The sequence below is a fragment of the Saimiri boliviensis genome, chromosome 2 (genome assembly GCF_048565385.1).
Source record: "Saimiri boliviensis isolate mSaiBol1 chromosome 2, mSaiBol1.pri, whole genome shotgun sequence".
NCBI classification, from domain to species: domain Eukaryota; kingdom Metazoa; phylum Chordata; class Mammalia; order Primates; family Cebidae; genus Saimiri; species Saimiri boliviensis.
The window spans coordinates 35,799,753-35,820,790 of record NC_133450.1 but is presented as its reverse complement, the minus strand read 5'-3'; the positions used below and the strand labels follow the sequence as shown (position 1 = coordinate 35,820,790).

At 36.9% G+C, this 21,038-nt stretch overlaps 1 protein-coding gene across 8 annotated transcripts in view; it reads left to right on the top strand.

Moving 5' to 3' along the window:
- The window catches only part of RAD51B (RAD51 paralog B), a 747,205-nt gene that overhangs the window by 56,458 nt on the left and 669,709 nt on the right, over positions 1-21,038 (top strand). For all 8 annotated transcript variants that reach the window (XR_012516148.1, XR_012516149.1, XR_012516151.1 and 5 more), the window contains 2 exons: positions 1,152-1,271; positions 2,322-2,505. Coding sequence is in view for 3 of the 8 variants with exons in the window: in XM_003924464.3 (XP_003924513.1) it covers positions 1,152-1,271; positions 2,322-2,505 (304 nt within the window). In the remaining 5 variants the exon portion in view is untranslated. The remainder of the gene's footprint in view (positions 1-1,151; positions 1,272-2,321; positions 2,506-21,038) is intronic.

The following is a 21,038-nucleotide window of genomic DNA, read 5'->3' as shown; positions in this document are numbered from 1 at the left end:
CCCATTACAGGGTATATACCCAAGGGATTATAAATCATTCTATTATAAAGACATACACACATGTATGTTTATTGCAGCACTATTCACAATAGCAAAGACTTGGAACCAACCCAAATGCCCATCAATAGTAGACTGGATAAAGAAATTGTGGCACATATACACCATGGAATACTATGCAGCCATAAAAAAGGATGAGTTCATTTTCTTTTCAGGGACATGGATGAAGCTGGAAACCATCATTGTCAGCAAGCTGACACAAGAACAGAAAACCAAACACCACATGTTCTCACTCATAAGTGGGTGTTGAACAATGAGAACACATGGACACAGGGAGGGGAACATCATATACCAGGGCCTCGGGGGTGGGGGACTAGGGGAGGAATAGCAGGGGGTGGGGGATTGGGGAGGGATAGAATTAGGAGAAATACCTAATGTAGATGACGGGGCGATAGATGCAGCAAACCACTACCATGGCACGTGTATAACTGTAACAAACTGGCACAATCTGCACATGTACCCCAGAACTTAAAGTAAAAACAAACAAAAAACTGGCTTTGAGGCTAAAATTTAGTGTTTAGAAAATCATTTTTTGTTTGACTAAGAAATTATTGGATAACATTAATTTGTTTGGGCCATAATTTTCTGTTTACCAGGGAATTATTGCATGGCATTAATTTGCATGAATTGTTTCATTTGAGAAAGTGTATTTTTCTTGACTGAGACATGAAGACTTACTAATACCTGGTTATTAGAATATAATATACCATATTTGTTCAAATATACTTATTTTATTCAAGAAAATGAAAGCATTCTTGTTTAGTATACATATCTTATAGCTGCTTCTCTAAATATCATTTACAAAAACCATATTTAATCCCAGAAAGATAAATCTCAGAGACATTGTTGTTTACTCAAGGTTAGATGAGATCCAAAACCCCTTGCTGGTTTCATGCGCTGACTGCTAACCTCTGTTAGTGCTTACAAAAGTGACCTTACATTCTAAACCTGTATATTAAGCCATTTTGCTTATACCTGCTCTATTCATAAGGCTTATAAGTTTCTCAAATAAAATTAATTAGAGACTCAGCAATGTGGCTTTAAATAGAATTGGTTATTTTTGTTTGTGCTTTTTTTTTTTTTTTCACCCACAGACTGGTTGAGATAGCAGAATCCCGTTTTCCCAGATATTTTAACACTGAAGAAAAATTACTTTTGACAAGTAGTAAAGTTCATCTTTATCGGGAGCTCACCTGTGATGAAGTTCTACAAAGGTATGCTGCTTTAGATTTTGATTTTTTAGTAATGCCTTGAAGGTTTATGTTTTATCTTTTATGTTTTCAGCTTCTGAGTGAGGAGAGTCTTTACAGGTTAGAATTACTGGAATAACTTTTTCAGTATTTTTCTTTGTTATAGCCTTTTGGTTGAAGTCTTTCTTTAAAAATGAAAAAATTAAATGAATAAAATATTTTAGATTTAATTGTTTAAGTGGTATATTACTTATCTATTGTATGATTAACAAATTGTCTCACAGTTTAGTAGCTTAAAACAGCAAATATATATTATTACTTCACATAGTTTCTGAGGGTTAAATGTCTGGGAGTGGCTTAGCTGGGTGTTTCTCGCTCAGTGTTGCTCAAGAGGTTATACGCAAGCTGGTAGTCAGGGCTGCAGTTATCTCAAGGCTTGACTGGAGCTGGATTATCTGCTTCCAAGCTCCCTAATGTAGTTGTTGGAAGGTCTCTGTTCCTTGCTGGCAGTGGGCAAGAGGCCTTTGTTCCTTACCATCTGGGCCTCTCCACAAATCACAACATGGCAACTTGCTTCCCCCAGAATAAGTGACCTGAGAGACTGGACAAGTGAAGTAGTACCCAAGATGGAAGCTGTAGTCTTTTGTAACCTACACTCAGAAATAAAGTACCATCATTTTGTCATATGCCTGTGGTCATACAGATCAAGTCTGGTATACTGTGGGAGGGGCCTACACAAGGATGTGAAATGCCAAGAGGAGGGAGTAAGTATGGACCATTTTGCAGACTGGCTGCCACAAGTAGTTTTACCCCAGAATTGGAGCGTTAGCATTATCTTAGGAGAACCAAAGAATTCTGAAACTACACAGAAACAGTTTCCTCTGTTCCCAGAAAAGTATGATATGTCTAGAAGAGCTGAAAATAAGTTAGGTTTACTGAATTCTTGCAATCCATTACTGTAACTTAGGGAAGAATAGTTTGTTATTGTTTTTAAGTTACTTAGCCATTGCAACACCCTTATTTATTTATTATACCTTAAATTTATTGACCATTTTATAAATTCTTCTTTTATAGGATTGAATCTTTGGAAGAAGAAATTATCTCAAAAGGAATTAAACTTGTGATTATTGACTCTGTTGCTTCTGTGGTCAGAAAGGAGTTTGATACACAACTTCCAGGCAATCTCAAAGAAAGAAACAAATTCTTGGCAAGAGAAGCATCTTCCTTGAAGTATTTGGCTGAGGAGTTTTCAATCCCAGTAAGTTTTTTTCCACCCTTTTTTCTTTTCCTTTCTTTTATATTACATTCACTGACTTACAGTATCAAGTAATAAAATTAGAGGAAAATGTAAAACGGATGACTTTTTAAAGGTGGTACAGTCTGATTGCTATAGCAAACATCATCATCATCTTAACTTAGTTCATCTGATGAGATTATTTTATTCTTTTAATAATTTGAGCCTGGAGCAGATTTGAATGATGTTTTTAAAAGTTCATATAGTTCCTCCTTTTCTTCTCATTGTTTACTCTTTGTGTGTGCTTTATATCCCATTTGTCATACTGCAGTAAATATAAAGTAGTAAAACTTCATGAAATTGCCTAGGTCCATTTCTTTGTTGCAGTCATTAGTTTTGTTTTAAGTATTTTAGGTTTAGATACTGTATTATTGTGTTCTGTGCTGTTTTGTGTGAGCTAGGATTCAGTTTGCTTCAAATGGTCAAAGGTCACTATTAAGGGGTGTTGGAATGATAGTAATGAAAGTGCCAGTAAGAAAATCGTGAAAGATTACTGGTGGCTTGGTTTTTACTAGTGGGCATTGTGATCAGAAATCTGAAGATGATGGGATATTGTAAGGGGTTGTAATGTGTAAGCTGCAACATACCCATCTGTCAGAGGTTTCAGTTGTTCCACAGCCTCATCATCATTCAGGCTTCTCAATTGTAGTCATGCTTCATCTCAAGAAAAGACAGTTCCTTAAACTGAGATGAAATTTGGTTACGATTTTATTATTTTTAGATTTCTTTTTGGAAAATTAAAACAAATTATTTGCAACGTAAAGAATACCTATAAGTGATATAAACTACTATACAGCCTTTGAGGTTTATAAAATCAAGGAAGAAGTCAAGGGAGAAAATGTAGCATTCAAAAAATTCTACATACTTTAATGGCTTTTCAGTTTATTTTGAATTAAAGTCAAATGATAGTGTTTATCTTGGGTGATGTTCATCTTTTATAGTTTATTGTAGTTGGTTAAAATGATAAATTCAAATTTATATTTTTTCTGGTCAAGGAGAATAAGGGAACTTTGAAATAGTTTATAAAGATCCTTGATTGAATAGGAATTTATGTATGCAGTTGGCCCTCTGTATCTGTGGGTTTTGCATCTATGGATTCAACCAACTAAGGAGAGGAGATATTTGAAAAAATACTGGGTGTGGTTGTATGACCCTGCATTCTCAGCTACTCAAGAGGCTGAGGCAGGAGGATCACTTGGACCCAGGAGGTTGAGGTTGCAATGAGCCATGATCATGCCACTGTACTCCAGCCTGGGAGACAGAGCGAGATTCTGTCTCTAAAAATATGTATATATTTGGAAAAAAAGAAAAGGATTGTTGTCTTTGCACTGAACATCTACAGACTTTATTTCCCTCTTTCCCTAAACAATACAGTTTAGCAGTGATTTACGTAGCATGTAAATCGTATTGTGTGTTATAAGTAATCTAAAGTTGATTTAAAGTATACAAGAGAATTTACATAGGTTATATGCAAATGCTGTACCATTTTGTATGAGGGACTTGAGCATCCATGGATTATGATATCTGCAGAGGAATCCTGGAACCATTACCCCATGGATACAGCAGGATAACTATATATTCTTATTTTATTATTAATTTATACTGTTGCTTGACTTAATCCTGTGCAAAATAAAATTCACTTTTTAAAAGTTCTATTTGTTTGCTTTTAAGTAGTAACTGTAGGCTAATGCTTTTCAGTTTTTTCTAGGGTGATTTATTTTCCCAAGTGAGAAAGGGGCTCTACTTTTCTTTGTTTCTAATAGAACCCTCTGAAAAAAAAAAGATACTAAATATCCCATTTCTCTGTCTTTGTCTTTGTTTCTGTATTTAGAGATAAATGCAGATTATTCTGTGTACTTACCTAACTGTGATAACTGTTTTTTGTGACAAGTAAGATTGTAAGATTGGTTTCAAAAGAATTTTGAAAAATACTTCCTTTAGAAAATGTCAGAATTTTCCTAGCTAAATTGATGCATTTCAATGAAAAATCTCTCACACAGGTCTGAGATTTAATTAAAAAAAAAAAAAAAGGAACTCATGAACTTTTTTTTGTTTGTTTGTTTGTTTTGTTTTGTTTTTTTGTTTTTTTTTGAGACGGAGTTTCACTCTTGTTACCCAGGCTGGAGTGCAATGGCGCGATCTCGGCTCACCACAACCTCCGCCTCCTGGGTTCAGGCAATTCTCCTGCCTCAGCCTCCTGAGGAGCTGGGATTACAGGCATGCACCACCATGCCCAGCTAATTTTTTGTATTTTTAGTAGAGACGGGGTTTCACCATGTTGACCAGGATGGTCTCGATGTCTTGACCTTGTGATCCGCCCGCCTCGGCCTCCCAAAGTGCTGGGATTACAGGCTTGAGCCACCGCGCCCGACCGAACTTTTTTTTTTAATTGCATTTTAGGTTTTGGGATACATGTGAAGAACATGCAAGATTGTTGCATAGGTACACACATGGCAGTGTGATTTGCTGCCTTCCTCCCTATCACCTATATCTGGCATTTCTCCCATGCTATCTCTCCCCAGCTCTCCACCCGCCGCTGTCCCTCCCCTGTTTCCCCCTGCACAGACCCCAGTCAGTGTGTAGTGCTCCCCTCCCTGTGTCCATGTGTTCTCATTGTTCAACACCCACCTATGAGTGAGAACATGCAGTGTTTGATTTTCTGTTCTTGTGTCAGTTTGCTGAGAATGATGGTTTCCAGGTTCATCCATATCCCTAAAAAGGACACGAACTTATCGTTTTTTATGGCTGCATAGTATTCCATGGTGTATATGTGCCACATTTTCCCTGTCCAGTCTATCATCGATGGGCATTTGGGTTGGTTCCAGGTCTTTGCTATTGTAAACAGTGCTGCAGTGAACATTCGTGTGCATGTGTCCTTATAGTAGAACAGAAATCATGAACTTTTATACATTTATACTATACTTTGCATAGGTGGTTTTATTAAGTTGGTGCAAAAGTAATTGCAGTTTTTGCCATTAAAAGTAATTGCCATTAAGTTTTTGCCATTAAAAACCATAATATATATGGAACTAAATGTCTTAAGATAGTATTTTGTTGTCTGGTTCATCTGCTTTGCAAATTAGTAAACCTGTGCCTCTTTGTAACTCCTTTCACATGCCCATAGATACTCCCGTTAGAGGAGTATTTCATGTTCTGTATTTCATGTTCTTCAACCTGGAACCTTCCTCCTCTAAATATCCACATGGCTTATTCTATCCTGTTACCTTATCAGTGAGGACTTTCCAAATCATGTAAGTTTTTTTTTTTTTTTTTTTGAGATGGAGTTTCGCTCTTGTTACCCAGGCTAGAGTGCAATGGCACGATCTCAGCTCACCGCAACCTCCGCCTCCTGGGTTCAAGCAATTCTCCTGCCTCAGCCTCCTGAGTAGCTGGGATTACAGGCACGCGCCACCATGCCCAGCTGATTTTTTGTATTTTTAGAGACGGGGTTTCACCATGTTGACCAGGATGGTCTCGATCTCTTGACCTCGTGATCCACCCGCCTCGGCCTCCCAAAGTGCTGGGATTACAGTCTTGAGCCACCGCGCCCGGCCTTATATAAGTATTAACCATATCCCGGCTGCCTTCTTACTGTGCTTGTTTCATCTCCATCACAGCTTTCACCCCGTAGCATGTTATATATCTAATATTTGTGTGTTCCTTCTACTGTCTCATCCTCTCTCTATATATATTTATTTATTGAGACAGGGTCTCACTCTGTCACCTAGGCTGGAGTGCAGGCACAATCATGGCTTACTGTAGTATCAACCTCCCAGGCTCAAGTGATCCTCCCACCTCATCCTCCCAAGTAGCTGGGACTACAGACAGGAACCACCACCGTACCTGGCTCATTTTTTATTTTTTGTAGAGATACAATCTCACTATGTGGAGCAGTTTGGTCTCAGACTCCTGTGCTCAAACAGTTCTCCCATCTTGACCTTTCAAAGTGCTGGAATTACAGGCATGAGCCACTGGACCTGGACTGCCTTATTCTCAGTACCAGCAATAGTGCCTAACATATAGTAGACACTCAACAAATATTTTTGAATGTATGAATTGTAGATATTACTTCTCATCTTGGTCTTTAATTAATCTTATCTCTATTGGTACTGAACTTAAGTTTTAATATTTGCTTTTAACCTTATTTTTAATATATCTTTGGTTTTAATGGTAATAAAATACAATTTTCAGTGGCAGAATGTCTTATATTGGAGATGTACTCAAATTATACTGGCATCTTATAGGAAGAAAAATTCTTAAGATTCTTAAACTTGAAAAGGCTTTAGAGATTTAGATAGTATCAGAGAGCCAGGCAGTAAGAGAAGAGATTTTTATCTCAGTCTAGTAGAACTATGATAGGTGAATGTCTGATGGCCTCTGAGCATTGGGTGGTAAGCCATGCATTCTAGATATATAGATGGCAGATAAACACATGAAAAGATAGTTAAAATCCTGTCATTAGGGACATGCAAATTAAAATCACAATGAAATACCACTACTCATCTATTAGAATGGCTCAGAAAACCCTGATCTCAACCATTCTCCCTTCTCCCTAGGCTCAGGACCCAGGGCTGGTACCACCTCAAACCCAGTAGCTTAAGGAATTAGGAGGAAGAGTAAGACAGCAATCTGCCTATAAGAGCAGTGTTTTCTCAAACTAGGTTAAGGCATTGACCCCTTTTAAATGCAAATGATATTCTCACAAAACCCCATTGCTGACTTCATTTTTATTATAATATCACAGAAATTACAGATTTATAAGACTAGTTAATAATTCTTAACATTAAATTGTGCTTATAAAACCATAAAGGTGGATTGCATATACAGGCACCATAGTACTATTCTAATTATGCCAATTTAATATGTTATAGATAATTTGCTAAACTAAATTATTGCTTATAATATATGTATATAAACTTATCTTACAGATTGTTTTGAAATATATATATATAAAACTATGTATATAAAACATGATGACTCAGCTCTTCCACCTCTTTCTCTATTTGAACTGGCACTAAAAAACTTTCATCTGTTTGGGAAGGGTGACCCTCATTTGGCCCTCATGTGGGCTTGAAGGCATTTAAGTTTTAAGTTTGCTGTTGCTTTTTTTCTGCATTAGTCCCTAATTAAAGAGAATTAAAGAGGAACTAGTTGATATCACTTGATTGAAAATAGAAATATTAATATCTTTTGGAAGTTTTCAATTATAAGATGGTTTTACTAATATTTTGAAGCTATCACTGAAATGAAAACAAAACTTAAAAATTCTCACAGAGAATTTCATAGATGTTTGAATGTGCTCAGACTGCAATTTTGAGAAACAGCTGTAGAAGTCTGGTAGAAACTTTTTTCCTGAAGTTTATGGAAGAGGTGTAAGTGATACTCTGCTGTTGGGTTGGAAGATGTAGAACCTTTGTCTTTTTAGAGTGTGTTCACGTTAGTATTGAAAAAACAGTAGGCTCTGAGACTTTAGAGATACTTGATAAAAATGACAGAAAAGAATTTAAATATTGCCTTATAAAATAAATTGTGGTTATGGCTATTTATGTTGACTGTTTATCATTGACTTCTAATTACCACATACAGAATAGTTACTATACATCTTATAAATTATGTATCAGATTAAAATAAGAGGATGTTTTTGCCAGAAAGGACCTTAAAGAAAATTTAGATTAGCCCCGTCATTTTACAGTGAGGCCAAAAAGTGACCTGACTTGCTCCAATACATTCAGCATAGGAAAGGACAAGCAGTGGGTAGAATGAGAGATCTTTTAGATGCCAGTTTGGGGATTTTTTTTTCCATGGCAGAATTTCTTTTTTTCTGAGACATACGGAATTATGGTAGACTTCTTAATGGCATGATTGTGTCTTCTATTTCTCTGATTTCCAGGACCTAGCACTATGGATAACTAATATTTAGGAGGTCACAGCTAACGAAAGTATAATTCAGGTTTAAAAATAGTCTTACCATAATATGTATGTCATATTTACATTCATTATAATATTTTTCTTTATCTTTTAAAACATAATTTGAATTGTTTTATTCTTGCTGTTGAAATTCTTGTTAAGTTTTTTTTTTTTGGGATGGAGTCTCGCTCTGTTGCCTAGGGTGAAATGCAATGGCACCATCTCAGCTCACTGCAGTCTCTGCTCCTGGGTTCAAGTGATTCTCCTGCCTCAGCCTCCAGAGTAGCTGGGATTACAGGCATGTGCCACCATACCTGGTTGATTTTTGTATTTTTAGTAGAAACAGGGGTTTCACCATGTTGGTCAGGTTGGTCTCAAACCCCTGATTTTGTGGTCCACCAGCCTCGCCTTCCAAAGTGGTGGGATTACATGCGTGAGCCACCGCACCCGGCCAAATTTTTAAGTTGACCTTTGTAGCATGCCATGTTAGTTGTAATCTCTTTATTTTCCATTCCAGAGTTTTATAAGTTGTTGGAATAAAAGAGAATGAAAATACATTACTTAGATAACAGGACTTTCACCTTTTGAAGTCTTTGGAAATGCTCTTTACTCCTATTTCCAAGATCTACGTTTTTACTTTTTCAGAGAATTCAACAAGTCAATTTCAGTTGTTATATGAAAATATTAAACTTTTTTTGTCTCCTCTGAATCTTCTACTTCCGTCATTTCTTGATACTGTACAAATGCTTTCTGGTGTAAGGGGACTAGTACCAGTTCACACTATTTACAAAAGAGGTATATGGAGAAAAATTTGGATATATTATTAAATATTCTAAGAGGGAAATGCCTTATTTCCATTGAAAGTTGTTAAAATCCAAATTGTTTTGTTAAGATGTGCTTATAATCAGTTTTTCTGTTGCCATCTGTGTTCTTGATTACATGCCTTTTGAGAGTATCCATTGCTCTAATTTATTGCTTATCAAGGTTTCTGGAATGTTACTGATTATTTTTATGTTTAAACCTGCTTGGAAAAATGAATCAAAATATGTACATTTTTTATTTTGCTATTTTAAACACAGAGTTTCAAATCATTAACAAATGGAAAGAATTTTTTTCTTGTTTTAAAGTGGAGATGTTACAAGGTTTAGCTTTTTATTATTTGACAAAAGCATAAATTTTTGTTTTCTTTTTAGTGATAAATTTCATGTATGCCAGGATTTATTTATTTATTATTTTTTATACCATGAGCTGTCCCATTATGCCAAATGGGTTTAATTTTTGTAGGATCATACCTTGTCTTAGATACTAATAAATATTGAAAATTAAAAACTAAGAAACTAGACCACTTCACTTAAAATAATTAAGGTTTTATTAATTATAAATTGGGAATATTGTGTTTATAACTTGCGAGATAAGAGGAAAAAGAATGTATGTACACAAATTTGACATTTACTTTTATCTTAAACATAAATATTCAAAACTGTCACTTTTGTGAAAGCCTGATGAAGTTATTCTGATTGTAAAGTAGGAATCCTAGACCTTAGATGTAGACATAGATATGCTGTTAAAACTCTGTAGTTCTATTTTGCTGTGTGTAATGTTGTATGACTTTTCTAAAAATCATGTGATTTTTGGTTTACTCTTACTACTTTCATATTTATTACTGAAAACAAGCACCACAGGACTTCTGAAGTAAGAAAAGTCTTTTACAGTGTTTTTCCTTTCCATAAATGCCTGCTGTTGGCTCATTCTCATTTGAAATCAGATTGTTCTTAAAACTATCTTATGTTCATTCAGGTCCCTGAAACTCATAGTCTAGACTAAACCTTTATCGGTTAGTGAAAATAATTCTAGAAAAAGTATATCTTTCTTTTGTGTAGCTCTTTATGCTTTCTGCAACTTTGTTTTTATTGTTTCTAGCAAAAAGCTAGAAACAAGTTAAAGGTTAATGAGTAGGTGATTGGCTAAATTAGTGTTGATATATCCATACAGTATTATATTGTGCCATTGTTAAAATGAATGAGTTAGCTCAGAAATGGTTTTGCAGGCAAGGGTTAATTCAGCTGGCATGGGTTACTCACACCCAGCCATTCCCAAAAAGGCCTCTTTTCAGGATTGCCCTTGACTGGCTCCTAGGAGATGAGAGCTGAGCCCTTGCAATATTCTGCTTAGTAAGAGTGATATGTGCTTGAGGACTTGAGCTACAGGTACTTGTTTGATCAGATAGTTTATACAAACAGTGTGATTTGTGGTGAAGCCTATTTTTCTCTGGGGATCTGGGGACTACAATCTAAACAGCTGAAGTCATTCACATGCAGGCATTATATGCCTAGTGACTGACCCTCAATAAAAATGCTGGACATGTAGGCTTGAGTGAACTTTCTTGGTTGATGTTACTTTGCATGTGTAGTCACACATTGTTGCTAGGACAACTAAGCAGTTGCATGCAACTCCACTGGGAGAGGACACCTGGAATCTTGCACCTGGTTTCTCCTGGACTTTGCTCATGCTCCTTTTCTCTTTGCTCATGTTGATCTGTATCCTTTTGCTGTAATAAACCGTAACTGTGAATATAACAGCTTTTCTGAGTCCTGTGAGTCCTTCTAGTAAATCATCAAGCCAGAAGGAAATCATGGGAACCCTTGACATCCTGGGGCACTAATACATGTGTACAAGAGTATCTATGGCAACTTAATTTGCAATTGCTCAAAACTGGCAACATGTAGTTAATAGTATTGCATCAATCTTAATATATTGGTTTTGATAATTGTGCTATGGTATGTAAGATGGTGATATTAGGAGAAGCTGGGTAAAGGGCATTTAGGAACTCTGTACCCTTTCTGCAACTTTCTGGTAAATCTAAAATTGTTTCAAGATAAAAAATTTAAAAAACAAAAGGAGGTCAGCTGTGGTGGATCACACCTGAAATCCTATCATTTGGGAAGCTAAGGTGGGAGGATCACTTGGCCAGGAGCTGGAGACCAGCCTGTGCAACATAGCAAGACCTTGTCTTCACACACTGTCCCCCCTCCAACACAAACAATTAGCTGGGTGTGGTGGTGCACACCTGTAGTCATAGCTACTTGGGAGACTGGGGCAGGAGGATGGCTTGAGTCCAGGAGTTCAAGGCTGCGGTGAGCTATGAACATGCTACTGCATTCCAGCCTGGGTAACAGGGCAAGACTCTGTCTCAAAAATAAATAAATAGGAGAGGAGGGCAGGGCAGGTTTTATGAGTAGAAGTTGGCTCTGGGTACTCATAAGGAAACAGCACTGGCTGTATTTGGAGAAGGGGACTTGATTTTGATGTATTGGCTCTCTTCCGTTTAGTTATCTGGTCCCATAGATATTATCTAATACCTCTTCAGTTTAAACCCTGCTCTTCATCTTTCAGCAAATCCTCTTGGCTCCACTTTCTAAATACATTCAGTACCTGATTACATTCTGCCACCTTCATTACTATCATCTGGTTCCTGGAGGTTAAAAGTACTGGTTTTGGAGTTGACATTGGTTTGAATCTTAGCTCCACTATTTGCAAATTTTATGATCTTGAATAAGGATTTATGCCAGCTTTAACTTTTAGTTTCCATGTTTGAAAAATAAGGATAATCATATCTGACTCATAGGGCTGTGAGTATTAACTGAGATAGTGTCTGTAATGTTCTTCACAATGTTTGGCACATTCAGTAAAAAGTAGCTTTTAATTATTAATTTTGCTAGTTACCTCATTCTAAATGCCTGGTGTATGCTCTCTCTCTCCTCCTAATATATTTTTTAACAAGGCTGCAAGTGCCCCAGAAGGAAAAATCATGTCTTATTTACTGTTGTATCCCCTCTGTCTGTCTTATTGATGGAGGCTGTTACTACCTGAACCTCCTTTTTCTGGTTAATTTATATTTATTTTTTGGATCTTAGACTCTTTTTGTCTTTCCTTTTTAATTCCACCTTTAGCACTTGCATCCAAAGCTCCATGCTAGGCACAATGGGATAATAAAGATGAATAAAACATAGTCTTTGCCCTAAAGGCGTCTACAAATAAGGTAATTGTAGAGACAAATCGCTCTCTGTAATATAATGGAGACTAAAATAAGTATCTTGTCTACTGTTCCTTTTCTGTTTCTTACAAATTTGTAAGTAACTTGGTACTTCCCTATCTGTCCTTTATTTGGGACTATAGATTATACAGAGAGAATTAAAGGGAGGTAGTACAGACCTTCGTACTCTCTTGGTAAGCCCTTTATCATGTCTAGCTTTGACCATTAAATGTCCCATTCTTTTTTTTTTTTTTTTTTTTTTTTTTTGAGACAAGGTCTCTCTCTGTTGCCCAGGCAGGAGTGCAGTGCCGTGATCATAGCTTACTGCAGCCTCCATCTGCTGAGCTCAAGTGATCCTCCTGCCTCAACCTCCCAAGTAGCTGGGACTACAGGCATATACCACCATGCCTAGCTAATTTTTTTGATCTTTAGTAGAGACAGGGTCTTGCTATGTTGCCCAGGCTGATCTTGAACTCCTGGGCTGAAGCAGTCTGCCCACCATGGCCTCCCAAAGTGCTGGGATTACAGGCATGAGCACCATGCCTGGCCAGTGTCCCATTCTTATTTAGAAAGTGATTGCTCTTTTGGAGACTGATAGGTAGTGGTTAAATTGATAAAGCACATGCATAATTCTAAAGTTGTATTGCTAAGAAAAGGTTGGAAATGAAGGCCAGCTGTAGCTCCTAGTCTTTAGTGTTACTTTACATATGTTACACATTGCCTTGATTTGTTGTAAAATTTTCTAATTGAAGATCTTAAGGTTGTAGCTGAGTGGCAATCTTGTTTTCCCTTGAGTCCAGAGATGCAGAGAATGAGGTGATGTATCTATGATTACTTAAGGAGCCATTTGGATAATTGAATTATATCACTTGCCACTTCTATCCTGGGTTGTTACTGTAGTATCTTAATGGGTCTGCTCCTCTCTTTTCTGTTATCTGTATGAGGGAATGTGTTCTCTTTCCAGGTACACAAGGGGGCATAGTTATAAGGGCAAGACTTCCCAGCGCCATGCCCCTCTCCCATCTCCTTCCATCTAGGAGATTTGTTTACGTTTGAATTTCGTGGGCAGGAGAAAGGGTCAAAAGTCAATCACTCCAGCAGAAGTTCTAAGGAACTCCTTTCATTGGCCCGGGGTCTTAGAGAAGGTGGGGATTCCTCCCAGGTTAAAAGTCCCCTTCTTCCACACCCCTTTGGACTCCATGTTTGGGTTCCATGCACAGTCTTTCGTGGAAGCCTGTCTTCCCCTCCTAAACTCCATCTGTCTCTATTCCCTTCCATTCAGTGTGGAAGCTGCTTTCCTCTCTTGTAATCCATCTTTCTAGATTCTCTCACTCAGTGTGAGAGGAGCTTTCCTTCTCTGGTTTTCTCCCTCTGGAAAACCTTCTCACTCAGTGCGAGAGCAGCTTTTCTTTCTCTCTCAGTGTGAGAGTTAGCTGTTTCTCTCTCCTCCTTTTTCTCTCTCTAAATAAATCACTTTCTACAAATACTTTTGAGTCCGGCATTTACTGTACACTGCACCATGGTCCCCTCTCTCATTCTTGAGAGGGCGGGAGACCAAGAACCTGGAGAAACTTCCTCTCAGGGGAGCTGAGAGTACCCTGAACCCCTGAACCCCAATATTACAAGTAATAGTTCATATGGGTACATACTGTTGCTACATCATTTTCCCAAAGTGTATCTCTGATCACATCCCTCCTATGTTCAGAAGCATTGTGTGGTACCATGATGCTTGTAGAATTAAAACTGCTAGACTATAAGCTCTATGGGAGCAGATAAACTATTTGTTTTGTCCACAGTTGAATCCTTTGCAGTTAGAACGGTGTATGGCACATAATGTATGCTCTAACTAATATTTATTGAATGATTAAATCTCAGTTTAATATATGATATGATATTTAAAGTTTTCTTCCTTCTGGCTCCAACCTACTCCTCCCATGTTGTCATTTCTCTTCTGTGCAGACTGCTGGTCTACCCCTGGACCTTTCTATGTCTTTTTAGCTGTGGATGTCCTCCTTTTTCATCTCTTCCTTTCTAATTTTTTTCTTTCCTGTCTGAGATCTCAAGTTCTGTCTCTCCCCTGAGATTTTTGTATCACTGTTTTAGCCCCAGTTAATTCTACCTTCTTTTATAGTACATATGATCTAACGTCTAATTGGAACTTTAATCATGTATTTGCCTTGCAGTGTCATCTAAATATTTGCATGTGTATATCTGAGCTCCTCAGTTATACTATAAAGCTCCCTGAAAACAGAATTATGTTCTTATGCATCCTCCATAGCTGCCTATATTGAATAGTGTATATTGAGTAGGTGTCTAGTACATATTTGTAGAATGATGTATCACACTTTTTTTAGTTAGGCAATTTTTGAAATGCATATCTAATTAGATACCTTCTTCAATTCTTACATTACTTAAAGGGAAAGCATTCTTTTTTTTTTTTGAGACGGAGTTTTGCTCTTGTTACCCAGGCTGGAGTGCAATGGCGCGATCTCGGCTCACTGCAGCCTCCGCCTCCTGGGTTCAGGCAATTCTCCTGTCTCAGCCTCCTGAGTAGCTGGGATTACAGGCACGCGCCACCATGCCCAGCTAATTTTTTGTATTTTTAGTAGAGATGGGGTTTCACCATGTTGACCAGGATGGTCTCGATCTCTTGACCTCGTGATCCACCTGCCTCGGCCTCCCAAAGTGCTGGGATTACAGGCTTGAGCCACCCCGCCCGGCAAAGGGAAAGCATTCTAACATTCATCTAAAAATTGAAAAGATACTTGGAAACCAAGACTTAAGTGTCTCCCCTACCCCTTTAAAACTGAATGTAGAAGATTCATTGATAATTTGACAGCTCTGTACCTTTAATTTAGTATGGTGCAGGAACTTCTGTGAGACATCAGCCAAGATTTTATACACAGAGCTGTGATTATCAAGGTGGGAATTTAACATCAGTGCTCTCTACAGAGTATTACTGTAATACCTTCTTTAGAAGTTTAACTATGTCAGATGATATTCTAGGTTATGAATTTTAACTTATGGAAGGAAAACTCTATAGAGAAGTTAGATAATCTGTTGAATAGAATCTAATAACAGCTCACTGTTTAATTGAATTCAAATACACAGTTTGAAATAGAAAACTGGCTGTATGAGAGTTTGGTCAAAAGATACTTTCTTGTGTTTTTCAAAGACAAAATTTGGTTTTTTGGTACATATCCTTTGCATTTCTTGAATGTGTCCACTTAGTTAATATAGTACAGTTAGGACAATTACCTTCCAAGTAAAGCTGGAGGCAAAATACTTTCTCATATCCAAATATATTTCAAAATAATAAAACAGTATGATACTAGCATAAAAACAGATACACAGACCAATGGAACAGAATAGAGAGCAGTAGAAGGTACCCAGAATCGCAATACGGTTCACAATATTAAAGATAAGGAATCAACCTAAGTGGATGATTGGATGAAGAACATGTAGTATGTATACACGATAGAATACTCTTCAGCTATAATAAATAATGAAATGATGTCTTTTGCAGCAACATGGATCGAATCGGAGGCCATTATATTGTGTGAAATAAGCCAGACACAAAAAGACAAATACCACATATAAATGGGAGTGAAATAGTGTGTACTCATGGATGTAGAGTATGGAATGTTAGACAGTGGAGCCTGGGAAGGGTGGGAGGGGATTGGATGATGAGAAATTACTTAATTAGTACAATGTATGTTACTCTGGTGATGGATACATGGAAAGTCCTGACTTAATCACTATGCAATGTATCGTGTCACAGAATTACACTATATCTCGTATATTTATATAAATGAAATGAAAAATAAAAGAAAATACAAGTTTAAGTACCAGATGTGTTACAACTAGCTATGCCGTCCTGGACCAGTCAGTTCTCATTTCTCAGCCTCAGTGTCATTATCTGTAGAAAGTGGCTAAAAGTTGCTATCTCATAAGGCTTAATATTATTGTTACTAATAATATTGATAAATGAATAGTAATAGTATATTTCTAATTACTAGACTTTATAGAGGTTTTTATAATTTATAAGAACTTTCATATGTAATAATCTTATAGGGATAATATATGTTTATATTTCTGAAAGGACTTTGTAAATTCTTAAGTACTATGTGACTATTAGTTGATGATTTCATAACCAGCTAAATCTGATTTAGTGACTGTTTTTTACCTTTAGTTACTTTAACAATGAATCAGAGTTTTCTAAACTCAAATAATGCACTTAACCCAATTTGTTTAGCTAAAATAAAAGTTTTTGAATGTTTTTTGACTAGTGTTAAGTTTGTTTTAAAATTAGATTGTAAGGACATCTGGCTTTTATGTTATTCTTATTATTTAAAGATGTAGAGATGGTGATGCAGTAAAATTCATGAGCGGTTAGTAGTTGGGGCCTGGTGTCATTTTTGGAGTTATAGTGATGTACTCTGTCCACTAAGAGTAAGATGATCATTTAGTGATAAATCAGTGTAGTTATTTTAAAATAAATATTTAGTACTTTATGTTTATGGAGGACCCTGCAATTATTAGTTAGCTTATACCAATATTTATTGCTATATAAAGGACTGGGCAAGTGCCTGTAATGGCCAGCTTTGGGGAGGGTTTATAGGTACCTTTGAGAAAACTTCTTTTTTTTGAAGATTGAGTCTTGCTGGCTGGAGTGCAGTTGTGCAACCTCCGCCTCCGAGGTTCAGGCGATTCTCCTGCCTAAGCTTCCCGAATAGCTGGGATTACAAGTTCCCACCAACATGCCTAGCTAATTTTTGTATTTTTAGTAGAGACAGGGTTTCACCATGTTGACTAGGCTGGTTTCAAACTCCTGACCTCAAATTATTCACCTGCCTCGGCCTCCCAAAGTGCTGGGATTACAGGCGTGAGCCACTGAGCCTGGCTGAGAAACCTTCTAACTCTGGTTTTAGTTGGTTTGTTTGTAACTGTCAGTATTCTGCAAAGCTTATTTGATTGTTTATTTGTACCAGCATTTACCCAGAGAAGTTATTCTGAAAAATACTTTCAAAATGATAAAAATCTTTTCTGTGTATTTGTTTCAGAATCTCACTGCTTCTAGGATCTAGAATTTCTTTATAAAGTGTAACCTAAGTGTTTCCCTTCAGAAGTTAAATAACTAGTATTTTTATTGTAACCACCACTTAAGGCATTTTTAAAAAATGAAATAGTCTGCTTTCAAGACTCTTGTTTATATTATGAATGTAAAACATATTTTTAAAACGATTAACATTACACAGTAGTAGATAATAAGCACTAATTAGGTATTTGTGGGAAATACTGTTAGTTGCCTACCCAAAACTTATTTCCATCTTCACCTTGTTAATAGAACCCTAATCGAGTTTTGGTAGCCGTGTGCCCAGCCTTGGTTCATGACAGTCGTTGTGTTTCCTGATTCTCAACTTCTTTTACAACTGAAGATAGTCATGTGACCGAGTTCTGGACACTGATGTCTGTTTTAGCTCTCCTTTTTTTTTTTCCTTTCCATCTTTTATTTTAGTCAGGGCATACCTGGAGCAGGTTTGTTATTTGGGTAAATTGCATGTTGTGAGGGTTTGGTGTTCAGATTATTTCATTACCCAGGTAATAATCATAGTACCCAGCAGGCAGTTTTTCAGTGCATACCCTCCTCCCACCCACCACCCTCAAATAGGACCCAGTGTTTATTGTTTCCATCTTTGTGTTCATGAGGACTCAGTGTTAAGCTTCTGCTTACAAGTGTGGACATGTGATACTTGGTTTTCTGTTCCTGCATTAGTTAGCCTAGGATAATGGCCTCCAGCTCTATCCATATTGCTGCAAAGGACATGACTTAGTATTTTTAATGGCTGTATATTATTCTATGGTATATATGTACCACAGTTTCTTTATCCTGTCAACTGTTAATGGGCCTTTAGGTTGATTCCATGTCTTTGCTATTGTGAATAGTGCTGTGATGGACATATGCATGCTATGCGTTTTTATGGTAGAATGATATTTCTTCAAATTCCTTATAGATTCTGGATATTAGACCTCTGTCAGATACATAGTTTGCAAATATTTTCTCCCTTTCTGTAGGTTATCTGTTTATTCTCTTCACAGTTGTTGTTGTTGTTATACAGATCTCTTTTGTTTAACTAGATCCCATTTGTCAGGGTTTTTTTTGTTTTTTTGTTTTTTTTTCAGTTGCTTTTGGAGTCTTTGTCATGAAATCTTTGTCATGGCCTGTGTCCAGAATAACATTTCTTAGGTTTTCTTCTAGGGTTTTTATAGTTTTAGGTTTTATACATTTAAGTCTTTAATCCTTCTTGAATTGGTTTCTGGACATGGTGAAGGGAAGCAATCCAATTTCAATCTTCTGCATATGGCTAGTCAGTTATCCCAGCACCATTTATTTAATAGGGAATTCAGTAAATGCTGCTGGGATTGCTTGTTTTCATCAACTTTATCAAAGGTCAGATGGTTGTAGGTAGGTATGTGGATTTATTTCTGGGTTTTCTGATCTATTCTGTTGTTTTACGTGTCTGCTTTGTACCAGTACCATGCTGTTTTGTTTACTGTAGTCTTGTAATATAATTTGAAGTTGAGTAGTGTGTTGCTTCTGGCCTTGTTATAATATTTTTGCTTAGGATTGCTTTGGTTTTTCAGGTTCTATATGAATTTTAGAATAGTTTTTTTTTTTTTCTAATTCTGTGAAAAATGTTGGTAGTTTGATAGAAATAGCATTGAATCTGTAAATTGCTTTGGGCAGTATAGCCGTTTTAATAATATTGATTCTTTTAATCCATGAATGTGGAATGTTTTTTCATTTGTTTGTGTCATCTCTGATTTTTTTCAGCAGTGTTTTGTAATTCTTGTTGTAGAGATCTTTCACCTCCCCGGTTAGCTGTGTTTCTAGGTATTTTATTTTTTTGTGGCTATTGTGAATAGTATTGCATTCTTGATTTGGCTCTCAGCTTGGCTGTTGTTGGTATATAGAAATGCTACTGATTTTTGTACATTGATTTTGTATTCTGAAACTTTGCTCAAGTTGTTTATCAGATCTGGAGTCATATGAAAGCTTATTCATGCCATTTTTTAGTTAATGCTTGTGCCTGCTGGGGGTCCAACTAGAACATTCACATGTGGTTTTAATATTGTAACTGTTTTTTTTTAATGACTCTGCCTCAGGAGTTATTTAGCATCATCTCTGCTGTACTCTATTAGACAAGACTGTTAGAAATCTCCTCCTAGACCACAGGGAGAGAATTTGTTCCCTTCTGTCAGTTAGAGGAGCATCTGTCACTTTATAAAAAGAACATATTAAACAGAATAAATATATTGAGGTGGCCATCTTTAGAAAATACAGCTTACTACAGCATTTAAGGGAAGGCTTATTGTTGGGGGGTTGTGGGTCAATGATGTTTTAGGCATGATCCTTTGTTGCTTATTCCTTCTTCATGCCTCAAAGGAGCAGTAACCATCTTGTGCCCACAAGATGATAAACCAACCTGCTAAGGATTTTGACATCATTGGAAGTCAGTCCTGGATGATCCATTTCCAGGCTTCTTTTTTTCCTATGTGGAAATACCTATTTGTTTAAATTACTGTATTAAGGGTTTTTTTTTTTTTTTGAGATGTTACCCAGGCTGGAGTGCAGTGGTGCGATCTCGGCTCACTGCAACCTTTGCCTTCTGGATTCCTGAGATTCTCCTGCCTCAGCCTCGTGAGTAGCTAAGACTACAGTCATGTGCACCACACCTGGCTAATTTTTCCCCACATATTTTTAGTAGAGACAGGGTTTTGCCGTGTTATCCGAGATGGTCTCCATCTCTTCACTTTGTGATCTGCCCGCCTCAGCCTCCCAAAGTGCTGGGATTATAGGCGTGAGCTACCGCACCTAGCTGGTTTTTGTTTTTTTATAACAAATTATAATCCCCAAATGTCATGGTTGTCAACTTTGAGCATACATAGGAATCACTGTAGAGCTTGTTAAAATATCAACTGGTTGGCCCCATCTTAGAGTTGCTGATTTCATTAAGTCTGGCATGTGGTTCAAGAAGTTGGATTTGTCACAAGCTCTCTGGTGTTTTTGATGCTATGGTCTTGGGACTGAGGTATGGGCTTTGGGACTTCAAAGAAGAGTGGGTGGTTAGGGCTGACCTAAAGGGAAAGATGGAATTTGGGATAAATAGGTGAGATTTAGAGAGGATTGGGAAGCAATTGGTATCAACAAATAACATGAAAGCAGAAAAAGTGTAACTTTTTTTTTTTTTTTTAAGGATTTATATGAGTAAATTAGGTTACTTGGAGCAGGAGGTTTTTTGTTTTTGTTTTTTTAAACTGAGGATGGGAGATTAGGTTAAAAGGGAAATAAGGACTGGATTAAGGAGGTCCTTAGAGGCCAGAGAAACATTTGTTTTTTATTTTGTAGGTACTTAGGAACCGTTAGAAGTTTTCATAGAGAGTAACATGGCCAGAGCAGTATGTCAGGAGGATAATTTGGTGGTGGTAGTGGAGTACATTTAGTTATTAAACAAATGGTTCTTGAGTACTTGTGATGTCTTGGACTCAGTTCTAT